The sequence below is a fragment of the Gorilla gorilla genome, chromosome 18 (assembly GCF_029281585.2).
Source record: "Gorilla gorilla gorilla isolate KB3781 chromosome 18, NHGRI_mGorGor1-v2.1_pri, whole genome shotgun sequence".
In the NCBI taxonomy this organism is placed as follows: Eukaryota; Metazoa; Chordata; class Mammalia; order Primates; family Hominidae; genus Gorilla; species Gorilla gorilla.
In genome coordinates, this window is record NC_073242.2 from 118343113 (window position 1) to 118356062 (window position 12950).

At 50.0% G+C, this 12950-nt stretch overlaps 1 protein-coding gene across 20 annotated transcripts in view; it reads right to left on the reverse strand.

Moving 5' to 3' along the window:
• Nucleotides 1–12565, reverse strand: part of KLHDC4 (kelch domain containing 4) — a 64252-nt gene extending 51687 nt beyond the window's left edge. For 7 of the 20 annotated variants that reach the window (XR_010131627.1, XR_010131625.1, XR_010131623.1 and 4 more), the window contains exons 1-4: nucleotides 12096–12565; nucleotides 8253–8344; nucleotides 2720–2798; nucleotides 1512–1610 (exon numbers count right to left, since the gene is read on the reverse strand). Coding sequence is in view for 10 of the 20 variants with exons in the window: in XM_004058114.5 (XP_004058162.5) it covers nucleotides 1512–1610; nucleotides 2720–2798; nucleotides 8253–8344; nucleotides 12096–12194 (369 nt within the window). In the remaining 10 variants the exon portion in view is untranslated. Of the gene's footprint in view, nucleotides 1–1511; nucleotides 1611–2719; nucleotides 2799–2847; nucleotides 2911–7208; nucleotides 7331–8252; nucleotides 8345–8472; nucleotides 9188–9778; nucleotides 10953–11370; nucleotides 11646–12095 lie in introns of those variants that run through there. The other 13 variants (XM_055364474.2, XM_055364465.2, XM_004058114.5 and 10 more) reach the window with 13 other exon arrangements.
• Between the last annotated feature and the right edge of the window lie 385 nt (nucleotides 12566–12950).

Consider the following 12950-nt stretch of genomic DNA (forward strand, 5'->3'; position numbering starts at 1 on the left):
ATCCCAGCTACTTGGGAGGCTAAGGCAGGAGAATCTCTTGAACTCAGGAATCGGAGGTTGCAGTGAGCCAAGATCGTGCCACTGCACTCCAGCCTGGGCAACAAGAGCGAGACTCCATCTCAAGGAGAAAAAAAAAAAAAAAATTAGCCAAGCGTGGTGGCGGGTGCCTGTAATCCCAGCTACTCAGCGGGCTGAAGCAGGAGAATCGCTTGAACCCAGGAGGCGGAGGTTGTAGGGAGACGAGATCACACCATTGTACTCTACCCTGGGTGACAAGACACCATCTGAAAAAAAAAAAAAAAAAGTAGCGGGACGTGGTGGCATGTGCCTGTAATCCCAGCTACTGGGGAGGCTGAGGCAGGAGAATCCCTTGAACCCAGGAGGCGGAAGTTGCAGTGAGCTGATATAATGCCACTGCACTCCAGGCTGGGAGACAGAGCAAGACTCCCTCTCAAAAAAATAAAATAAAATAAAGATTCAAATGTAGAAGGCACCTTAGCCACCTAATACAATCCCAGTCAGGTGTGGTGACCGGTGCCTGTAATCGCAGTTACTCAGGAGGCTGGAGCAGGAGAATCACTTGAACCTGGGGGGCAGAGGTTGCAATGAGCCGAAATCAGGCCATTGCACTCCAGCCTGGGTGACAGAGCAAGACTCCATCTCAACAACAACAACAACAAATACAAGCGTATACAAATCTGATTTTTAAACCAGCCCAAATGCCTGCAAGCCTGCATCTGCACGGGATGTTCACACAGCTCAGGCAGGCAGGTCCTCCTCACCAAACCAACTTCATTAGCAGGTGAGTTCTAAGCACAGAACCAGCAAAGGGGGAAGGAAATATTGCACAGGAATGCACGTATCATGCTGTGGTCACCTGATGCGATGATCTTTCTCTGCACTGGAGAGGCAGGCACTCATTCAAATTTTCTGTGCGAGTCCAACCGTAACAGAGTTGAACAATGGACAAGGACAGAGTTCCCATCCTTACGGAGCTTACAGAACGTCTAACTCTGGAAGCCCCTTCCCTGACAGGAGAGCGACAGCTGACACTGCTCTCCTGGGTAGGAAACGAGCTAACCGCGTGCTAAGTCAGTGCCACTTCTCTGTGATCCCCTTACAACTCGTTTCCACTAATAAAATTGTTTTCCTTCCCCCATGCACACCTTTCCTGAACATCCAGTTCTCCTGTCTTCACCATCTAGTCCAGACCGTGGGCCTAGGGGGAGTGAGCATTCTGCCAGTGGCTGGGACACACCAGAAACGACACCAGGTATTTTACATGGAATATTTCATATGATCCTCACGCCACCTGGGGAGGAGGCGTTCTCCTCCCCGTCTCACAGTGAAGAAGCTGAGTAAGGAATCCAAGTGAGCAAACAGCAGAACCAGGCGATCTACAGGGCCCAGCCCCTCCGCACCAGCTGCCTGTCACCTATCAACTCTCCATGTGTCTACCAGACTCTCACGTGGGAAGAGGGAGGGTGGCTGAGAGTCAGTGCTGACATTACCTGGTGAGCACAGCGCCTCGGAGGTGGACTGGGGATGTCAACTTTGGTCCAGGTGTCCTTTCTGATATTGTAGACATAGAGTTCGTTATACAAAAAAGTCTACAGGAAGGAAGAAGAATGTCAGTGTCACAAATGATACGCTTCCAAGGAAGTGGTGAGAACAATCTTAATCATGACAATTTCCTGGGAAACTGACATGCTAAAGGAATGTAAACCACACCAACACAGGGAGGCCATGGGCTGGGTCCCCGGGGCCCTTGGGGATGACGACACAATGAAAACGACCGAACGCCCACCAGGCCCATCAATCCGGAAGGTACTGAAAGCCCTCGTTGTTATTAGGACTGGTCATTCTCCTAATTCCAGCCTAGTTTTTTTGTTTTTGTTTTGTTTGAGATGGAGTCTCGCTGTTGCTCACAATGGAGTGCAATGGCGCAATCTTTGCTCACTGCAACCTCCGCCTCCCAGGTTCAAGCGATTCTTCTGCCTTAGCCTCCTGAGTAGCTAGGATTACAGGCGCCCGCCACCACGCCCAGCTAATTTTTGTATCATTAGCAGAGACTGGGTTTCACCACATTGGCCAGAGTGCTCTCAAACTCCTGACCTCAGGTGATCTGCCCACCTCGGCCTCCCAAAGTGCTGGGATTACAGGCATGAGCCACTGTACCCAATCAAGCCTAGTTTCTAAATGCACGAAAACTGAGAGACGAAGATGGACAAACGCAGTCAAACCCCCAAGGCCCATCCCAGGCTGCAGGGAAGGTGAGCTCCTGCTTTTGTGTTTCACACACAATTGTGAAACACAGGTCTTACTGGCCTGCTCAAAAATAAAAATTAGCCCTAAAATTTATCAGCACTTTCCGTGCTTAAGACAACCTGAAAGCTGAGTGTGAAACCTGGAAACCGGCTGGGAGGAAGAACAGCACAGACAACCACAAAGAGGGGTGTGCCCGCCAAGAGTGATGACGGCAGAGCTGGGCCTCAGCCTAAGTCCCAGGAATAGAGACCCCAGGACCACTGAAGTCATCAACAGTCATGCCAGTGCCTGGACCGTCCTGGTGACGTCTCACATCAGGCCTGACAGCTCAAGCGCGTGATACACGGGGGTGAAGGGGCTAACGCATATTCCATGTCACTGCCTTAAGTTAACTTTCTGTCAAATGATACTCATGCAACATGGGAAGAAAAGAAAAAAATATATACTTTACTTTTTGGCCGTTGAAATATTCACCTCCAAAAAGGATTAACTCATCTTTCTCAGGATGAACCGAGAGGGAGGCATTTAACCTACAAGACACACAAGCGGCAGGTCAGCAAGATCACCCCCGATACCCACCTGAGTGCTGTCCCCTTCCTCACAGAATCCTTTGTCACCACAAACTGGCTGCCTCTACACTTCCTGAAAGGAGAGCCTGGCATCAAGAAAGGAAGCAAAGGTGCCACTTGAACACCAACCCCTCTACCAGTGCCCAGGGCCACACTCCAAGGACAACCATGGAGCTGGACTGACACAGTGTCTGGTTGCATTAAAAAAAAAAAAAAAAATTCCCCAGGCAGGAACAAGTCCAGATGCCCCTACTGATGTAGCAAATGTTCCAGAACTGTTTTTTTTGTTTGTTTTTTTTTGAGATGGAGTTTCCCTCTTGTCACCCAGGCTGGAATGCAATGGCACAATCTCAGCTCACCACAACCTCCACCTCCTGGGTTCAAGCAATTCTCCTGCCTCAGCCCCCCGAGTGGCTGGGATTGCAGGTGCCCACCACCACACCCGGCTAATTTTTGTATTTTTTAGTAGAGATGGGGTTTCACCGCGTTGGCCAGGCTGGTCTCAAACTCCTGACCTCAAGTGATCTGCCCACCTCGGCCTCCCACAGTGCTGGGATTACAGGCGTGAGCCACCATGCCCGGACCTCAGAACTGTCCTCTTTTAAGAGCCTATCCTGTCAAATCACCTCAAAACTGTTCTAAGAAGTCCAGTATCTAGGCCGGGAGCAGTGGCTCATGCCTGTAATCCCAGCACTTTGGGAGGCCGAGGCAGGCAGATCACGAGGTCAAGAGATCGAGACCATCCTGGCCAACATGGCGAAACCCTGTCTCAACTAAAAATAGAAAAATTAGCTGGGCATGGTGGTGCGTGCCTATGGTCCCAGCTACTCGGGAGGCTGAGGCAGGAGAATCACTTGAACATGGGAGTTGGGGGTTGCAGTGAGCTGAGATCATGCCATTGCACTCCAGCCTGGCGACAGAGCAAGATTCCATCTGAAAAAAAAAAAAAAAAGTCCATATCTAAGTATTTCAACATACATGCCAGATATCTTCCATCTAGAAAATACAAACAACTTTCTATTTATTTCACATGAGAACAAAAGAAGAGCTACAAGGAAATTACATAATAATATTATGGGCCAGGCCCGGTGGCTCACACCTGTAATCCCAGCACTTTGGGAGGCTGAGGCGGGCAGATCACCTGAGGTGAGGAGTTTAAGACCAGCCTGGCAAACATGGTGAAACCCCCCGTCTCTACTAAAAATACAAAAAGTAGCCAGGCATGGTGGCGGGCACCTGTAATCCCAGCTACTCAGGAGACTGAGGCAGGAGGATCGCTTGAACCCGGGAGGCAGAGGTTGCAGTGAGCCAGGATTGCATCACTGCACTCCATCCTGGGAGACAGAGCAAGACTGTCTTAAAAAAAGAAAAAATAAATAAATACATAGGGCCACTTCAGTTGAAAGTAATAAGACACAGTGACTATCTGGCGAATCACTGGGAAAGATCCTCCCTTCAGAGTCCTCTAAGACGGTGTTCCCCAAGGCGTGCTCCATAATGCCAACTCCAAAAGATGTTTCTCAAAGGAAAAACAGGTTTCAAGGTCAAGTGAGTTTGGGAAATCTGAGAACTCTATTTTCTATTGGGGATTTATTTGCATAGAAACATGTCATAGGCTGGGAGTTTCTGCAGGAAAGAAACCAGTATTAAAAGCTAAACACAGAATCACCACATGATCCAGCAGTTCGTTCCCAGGCATCAGCTCAAACAGATACCTGTATGCAATGCTCATTACAGCCTCACAAAAGCCAAACAGTAGAAATAACCTAAGTGTTGGTCTGCAGATGAGTGGACAAACACAAAGTGGCATACCCACAGACGGAAAAGGATTTAGCCATAAGAAGAAATAAAGTTCTCACACATGCCACAGAACTGATGAACTTGGACATACCAGGTGAAGGAAGTCAGTCACAAAAAGACACTTCTATGACTCCACTTACGCAAAATACCTAGAATAGGCCAATTCACAGTGACAGAAAGTTGACCAGAAGTCACCGGGGGCTGGGGGAGGGGAAACAGGGAGCAACCACTGAAGGGTCTAGACACTTGTCCCATCTTTTGGCTTCCCTGGGCTACAATGGAAGAAGAATTGCCTCGGGCCACGCATAAAATACACTAACACTAACGATAGCTGATGAGCTTTAAAAAAAAATCTCATCATGTTTTAAGAAAGTTTACAAATACGTGTCACGCTGCATTCAAACCCGTCCTGGGCCACCAGTTAGACGAGGTTGGTCTAGAGTTTCTATTTGGGGTGATAAAACAATGTTGCAACTGGATAGTGCTAATGGTTGCACAGCAGCATGAAGTAATTCCACTGAACTGCACAGTTTTAATGATTAAAATGGCAAATTTTGGCCAGGCGCATTGGCTCATGCCTGTAATCCCAGCACTTTCAGAGGCCGAGGCGGGCGGATCACCTGAGGTGGGGAGTTCGAGACCAGTCTGGCCAGCGTGAGGAAACCCCATCTCTACTAAAAATACAAAATTAGCCAGGCATGGTGGCACATGCCTGTAATCCCAGCTACTTGGGAGGCTAGGGAAGGAGAATTGCTTGAACCTGGGAGGTGGAGGTTACGGTGAGCCGATATCGTACCATTGTACTCCAGCCTGGGCAACAAGAGCAAAACTCTGTCTCAAAAAAACCAAAACCAAACAAAAATAAAATAAAATGGCAAATTTTGTTAAACATTTTACCACAATAAAAAAAACTTTAGGTCGGGGGCAGTGGCTCACACCTGTAATCACAGCACTTTGGGAGGCCAAGGCAGTTGGATCATCTGAGGTCAGGAATTTGAGGCCAGCCTGACTCCAGAGGTTGCAGTGAGCTGAGACTGCGCCACAGCACTCCAGCCTGGGCAACAAACGCAAAACTCCATCTCAAAAAAGAAAAGAAGAAAAAAAAACTTTTTAAAAATAATAAATAGGCCGGGTACGGTGGCTCACGCCTGTAATCCCAGCACTTTGGGAGGCCGAGGTGGGTGGATCACCTAAGGTCGGGAGTTCAAGACCAGCCTGACCAACACGGAGAAACTCCGTCTCTACTAAAAATACAAAATTAGCCGGGCGTGGTGGTGCATGCCTATTGTCCCAGCTACTCCGCAGGCTGAGGCAGGAGAATCACTTGAACCTGGGAGGCTGCAGTGAGCCGAGATCGTGCCATTGCACTCCAGCCTGGGCAACAAGAGTGAAACTCCGTCTCAGAAAAAAAAATAGTGTTTCCCAAATTCCTCTGACCCTGAATCTTTTCTCACTGAATACCTATTGATTTTCTGCAGAAAAGTACCAAACACAACTTCAGAAACGATCTACACGGGGCCCAAACTGAGGCCCCCACCCAGCCACCAGCGGCACCAGCGGCACCAGCTCAGGTGTTTCTGCCGCACAGGCAGGTGAGGTACTGAGGCAGCTGGTGTCATGCCCCCATTTTCCAGGTAGGTCACGTCAGAGCCAATCCTGACGGTATGCTCATTTAGAAACTGGTCATTCTCACAAGGTTTTAAAGTAATATGATTGAGAAATAGGAAGTTGGAAGTTATTAAGGTTACCAAGCAAAAGATCTTAACCTCAGGATAACTGCTCCCTCCTATTAGGAAGCATTTCCAGCTGACCCAGGTAACTGCCAACACCTTAAATTATATCCTGACATGAAATCTGACTTTCAGGCAACATTACTTATGGAAAAATTCTAAAATATCATTTAAAAAAAAAAAAAAAGGAAAAGGCCAGGTACGGTGACTTGAGCCTAGGAACTCGAGACCAGCCTGGACAACATAAAAAAATGTCTCTACAGGGCCGGGCACAGTGGCTCACGCCTGTAATCCTAGCACTTTGGGAGGCTGAGGCGGGCGGATCACGAGGTCAGAAGATCGAGACCATCCTGGCCAACACGGTGAAACCCCGTCTCTACTAAAAACACAGAAAATTAGCCAGGCGTGGTGGCGGGTGCCTGCAGTCCCAGCTACTTGGGAGGCTGAGGAAGGAGAATGGCGTGAACCCGGGAGGTGGAGCTTGCAGTGAAAAAACATGGAGCCACCGTACTCCAGCGTGGGCAACAGAGTGAGACTCCGTCTCAAAAAAAAAAAAAAAAGTCTCTACAAAAAAAATAAAACTAATCCCCATTCAAAGTGGCTTTCCTCAGGAGTGCTATATATCAGAAGCCTAAGATCAAGGATTTATTTGCTCCAATAACTCAAATGAAAATGTACATTTACAGCCAGGCACAGCAGCTCACGCCTGTAATCCCAGCACTTTCGGAGGCCAAGGCAGGTGGACTACCTAAGGTCAGGAGTTCGAGACCAGCCAGGCCAACATGGCAAAACCCCATCTCTACTAAAAATACAAAAATTAGGCAGGCTTGGTGGGACACACCTGTAATCCCAGCTACTTGGGAGGCTGAGGCAGGAGAATCACTTGAACCTGGGAGGCAGAGGTTGTAGTGAGCCAAGATCATGCCACTGTACTCCAGCCTGGGTGACAGAGTGAGACTCCATCTCAAAAAGAAAAAAAAAAAAAGTACATTTACCACATGTAACTTACATTTGGCCCTGAGGGCGACATGCAAACTAAAGGGAAAAAGAAAACTCAAATCCTAATGGACATGAAGTGAAAACCAGGAAGGACACTGGCCTTTGGGAGTGGCTCCAACACCACTCACTCTGCTCAGGAGCTGATCACCGCGCTCCTCCCACCTCTGGGCAGGTGATGGTAACCCTGCCTCTGAGGCCAGTGGGTGGGACTTGGGCACCAGAGCCATCACATGCGCCTCATTAATGCAAACGCAGCACAGTCGTGACCCTCCACTCCCAATGGGCTGAACCCCGGCTTCCACTAGGGCCTGCAGCAGCTTTATTAAAAGGGTAAATCCTGCAAGGTTAATCTCCTACTGAGGGAAATAAACCATTTCTCAGTCCAGCTCATCCCACACGTGTATGAAATCCTACAGACTCGGAACGTTTTTACGTAATTTTCAAATCCATTTAAAATGGCTTATACTCAATTTATGTTTAACAAACTTTTCACATGAGAATTTGAAAACTTACAAACAAATCAAAAGGCCACAGTGATTTTCAGCTTTCTGCCTACAGTATGCACTTTTAAAATACCTTAAGAACCAAAGAAAAGCTCACTGGGGCAAAACTTTCATCCCCACGTCATGACCAGTGGAGGAGCTTTCAAAGTTGGCACCGGAGCCCAGAGGCAGCAGCTGTGCTGGAGGCCCTGCTCCCAGGTTCCATGACAGTAAAGCTCTACAGCCTCATTCCAGTTCTTCAGCAGAAAGTGACCAAGAACAGGTTTTAATAATGAAAATGTCCCAAGTGCCTGGTCATTTACGAAACCTGGTGCTATTTAAAGCAGTTTTTCAATGTATAGAAGAAAAGAAAACATACAATATGAAAAATGCTACTTGCTCACCTTGGTGAGGGCGGGGGGCATGGAACTTCCACAGTCTGAGTCCTCTTGGCATCGAGTGTCTGGAAATGGGCTATGAGCGCTTCCAAGTCTTCCTAGGGCAAGCAAGCAGGCACACGTGAGACTTGTTCCCAGGACCCGCCGCGGAGCCACAGCCCGCTCAGCTTTCCTCCAGTCAGTGTGATTCGACTGGGCTCAGTCACATCTGTGAAATGCAACATACTGTGCCTGTTTGAAATGCAGAGTTTGACACATTCGAAAGTAACCAGAGCTTGACCTCAAAGGCAGTTTGCTTAAAGGGTAGATGTGTGCAACATTATCTCACTCCACACCCTTAATGATCCCTCTGCAAGACCTTCCACTTAGACAAGCCCATTGTGACTTCACTGCAGACACTCTCAGCACCTCTCATAATCCAGGCTCGAGCCGTCGCACCTGCCAGCCTTCCTGTCTGCAGACCAGTGTCTGACAAGAACTTCCACTTAGACAAGCCCATCGTGACTTCACTGCAGACACCCTCAGCACCTCTCAGAGCCCAGGCCTGGGCCGTCACGCCTGCCTGCCTTCCTGTCTGCTGAGCAGTGTCTGATATATTTCTCTTATTTGTTTCCTCCACCCCAACAAAATAATAAAATATGAGCTCCACCAGAGCAAGACTTGTGTCTAGTTAAAACACCGCCCGCACAGCAAGGGCTCAGCAAATATCAGCTGCAGTCTATCCAAGTAAGAAGGTCTCAACTTTTACTACCATCGAGAGTGACTCCAGGTACTGATGTGCCAGCACAGAGGGCAGCACTGGAACCCAGTGTTCCCGCCTCAGTCCCAGTGCCCATTTCCCAACATTTACGAGACACCCCCATCCACACCCGAGCCTGGCATTTCAAGTTCCTTCTAGCCTTCAGTGTCCTTCTTGCAACTACACACACCTGCAGACCATCTTCCCTCCCCCACACCCACCTCTCCAACCTCACCTCCCACCTGGCCTCACTCTCCAAGATACACCGGCGTCCTCTCCGTTCCTTTAATGAAAACGCCAGGTTCCCTCAGCCTGCCACACCCCACCTCGTGCTTCCTTCAGTCCACCTCTCATCTCAGGGTGAACGTCAGCAGGGTACACTGCTTAGTATTCTAAACGATGCAATATTTAAAACACACAAGTTAACAGAACTTTATCCAAGACACTCCTGTGTGCTGTTCCCAGGGTAAGGAATAAAGTGTCACCCACATGTACCCACCCACACATTCCCTCAAGTAACCACTATCTGGAACTCGATGCTTATTAGTCTCACGCTTTTCTTCAATCTTTTATTACACATGTGTATCCCTAAGCAACATATAGTATTGTTTTACATTTTTAAATGTCATTAAATGGACTGGGCACAGTGGCTCACGCCTGTAATCCCCGAACTTTGGGAGGCCGAGGCAGGTGGATAATTTGAGTTCAGGAGTTCGAGACCAGCCTGACCAACACGGTGAAACCCCATCTCCACTAAAAAATACAAAAATTAGCCGGGCACAGTGGCGCACACCTGTAGTCCCAAACTACTCGGGAGGCTGAGGCAGGAGAATTGCTTGAGCCTGGGAGGCAGAGGTTGCAATGAGCTGAGATCATGCCACTGCGACACTTGCTCTGGGTGACAGAGCAGGACTCCATCTCAAAAAAAATAAAAATAAAAAATAAAATGTCATTAAATGGTATCATACTGTATATTCTTTCAACTTGCTTTTTTTGCTCAACGAGGTTAAACAAACAGTTCAAATACTAACGTCTATGTACCGGGAAAGCTTTGCTGCTGCTACTTAAAGAGAGCGGTCTTTAACCTTGGCTGAACCTCATCATCGTTGGGTGACTGAAGGAGAGCAAGGTGGTAGGGTCTGGGTGACACCAATGGCCTAGCCAGTGACAGCCTCTCCAAAGTGACAATAAGCTGAATGCTGAAAAGATGAGTCAGACGGAGTATGGTTGGGGTATAGGTAAGACCACAGACACAACTTGGCATGTTTGAGACACTAAAAGACATTGCGGCTGGAGTGAGCCCAGGGAGACAGCTGGAAAGACAGGCAGAGGCCAGGACCAAGTGAAGATGCGAACCAGGTGACCTGATACATGAGTTCTGTGGGAGCAGAATTCCAAACTGTTCCCAACCCTTCCCCCAATAATTGCCAGGACTGTGAAAGAATGGGATACCACTCTTGTGATTAGGTTGCATTACAGACACAGCTGAATTTAAGAAGGAGATGATCCTCTGTGGGTCTAGCCTAATCAGATGCCCACTTATTTTAAAAGTTTGTTTTGAGGGTTCATTAAGATAACATACAAACCCCAGGCCTGACAGGCTGTCTCTCTTAAGGGAAGCTACTGTTACAATCACCTTAGTATTGGGTACTGGAGGGAGACATGGAGATGAGTAAAAATGACAGGTAACTGGTGGGGCAAGGTGGCTTACGGCTTGTAATCCCAGCACTTTGGGAGGCCGAGGCGAGCGCATCACCTGAGGTCAGGAGTTCCTGACCAGCCTGACCAAAACGGTGAAACCCGGTCTCTATTAAAAATACAAAATTAGCCGGGTGTGGTGGTGCATGCCTGTAATCTCAGCTGCTTGGGAGGCTGAGGCAGGAGAATCGCTTGAACCTGGGAGGCGGAGGTGCAGTGAGCTGAGATCGCACCATTGCACTCCAGCCTGGGCAACAAGAGTGAAACTCCTTCTCAAAAAAAAAAAAAAAAAAAAGCAGAAAGCAGCTAACAGCTGGTCACTGAGTGCTTACTTTCTGCCAAGCACCATTCTGAAGATACCACACAGATGAACTGACTTCCTGTGCCACAACCCTAGCCAGCAGGTCATGCCACTGCAGTCCAGCCTAGGCGACAGAGCAAGACTCTGTCAAAAAAAAAAACAAAAAAGAAAGAGCCTAAGAGGAGTGTGAGGGAGAAGTCCAAGTCCATTATTTAAGAGACGAAGACATGGAGAGATCAATGACTTAGGAAGAAAAGGGACAAAGGAATGTGGTCAAGAGCTCCTGATTCAGGACATCTGGTCACATCCCAGTTCCATACCACTTCATGGTTCACCTGTTGGTCTGACTTCCTGTCAAATGGGAATACCAGTGCTACGGAACTGACCTGGTCGTGAGGAGTAAAGCCCAGGGAGCTGTGCCTGGCGCACGGCAGGCCATAAAACTGCCCCCGGTTAGGGAATCCATGAGCAGCAGCCGCAGAACACTCAACCCCAAGGTCAGGACGGATCCTCCTGCAGACCCCGGGCTGAGGACCAGAGGGAAGAAGACAACCGTGATGGCCGCCATCAGCTGCTATGGGATACCCCGTGGCTCCAGTGCCTTCTTCACTTAACCATCTGCTGCTCACTCCTCAGGGCTGCTGTGATGATGATTTGCCCTCTTTTGAAGGAAAAGTAAGGTTCAGAAAAGTTAAGAGTCTTACTCCCAGACCACACATCTTGCAGAGGCAGCCCCCGGCTCAACCTCAGGGCTTCCTATGCCAAACCCCTCCCTCTTCTCACCACCCAGCCTCCCTTCAGAGGGAGGGGGGAGGGAGAAGGGAGGAGGGGGAGGAAACGCAGAAAAACGCCCGTGACACCACACTAAGAAAAGCAAGCACGGTAAAGGCGGCAGCTCCGAGAAGCGGACAGACACACGTGGAGACTCAGGAAGGGGCGGGCCTCGTCTGGGCTGCCCGGACGCGGCGCCGGCGCAGTTCCTACGGCCTCCAGCTCTCCCGCAGGGCCGGCGCGGCTCCCACGGCGACCCGTAACCCCCGGGGCCGCAGGGAGTCGGCCGAGGCTGCACGGCCGCGACGTCGGGCCGCTACGCCCGGTCTGACCCGCTCACCTCCTCCTTCCGCGAGCGCTTAGACACCTTCTTCTCCATCTTGGCGGCCGTCTTCTCCGCGCCGCGGCCCTTCTTCTCCTTCTTGCCCTTCTTGCCCATCTTGCCGGGTCCCAAGCCGCGACGGGACACCAGGAGAGGAAACGGCCCACGCTCTCCGCTCGGAAACAGGTGCTCGTGGGGCGGAGCTCGGCGCACAGAAATGGAGTCACTTCCGGCCCCGAGTTCGAGCCGCTTCCGGGTAGAGGTGCGGCTGGGCCCTTTACGAGGTTCAGTCTTGGAGCTCCGTCTTCGGCAGCGGGCTCGGGGGCCTCGGACTCTGCATAAGGCCCCGGAGAAGATGACCGGCCCCGGGCTGGGCGCGGTGGCTCATGCCTGTAACCCTGGCGCTTTGGGAGGCCTTGGCGGGCGGATCGCTTGAGTCCAGGAGTTCGAGATCAGCCTGGGCAACAAAGCGAGACACCACCCCCACCCCCAATCGCTACAGAAGAAAAAAAAATTAACCGGGCGTGGTGTCTCGCGCCCAGTGGTCCTAGCTCCTCGGGAAGCTGAGGAGGGAAGATCGCTTGAGTCAAGGAGTTCCAGGCAGCAATGCGCCCCTGCACCCCAACCTGGGCGACAGAGCGAGATCCTGTTTCAAAAAACGAAAAAGATGGCAGCCCCGGCCTGATATACCCGGGCCATGCTCGCCAATACTCACGCCCTGTGCCCCCACCTAGCCTGTCCCCGTGTCCTAGGAGACGTGCCCTCTGAGTTTTATTTTTTATTTTTATTTTTTGAGGCAGGGTCTTGCTCTGTCGCCCAGGCTGGAGTGCAGTAGCGCGATCTCGGCTCGCTGCAACCTCCGCCTCTGGAGTA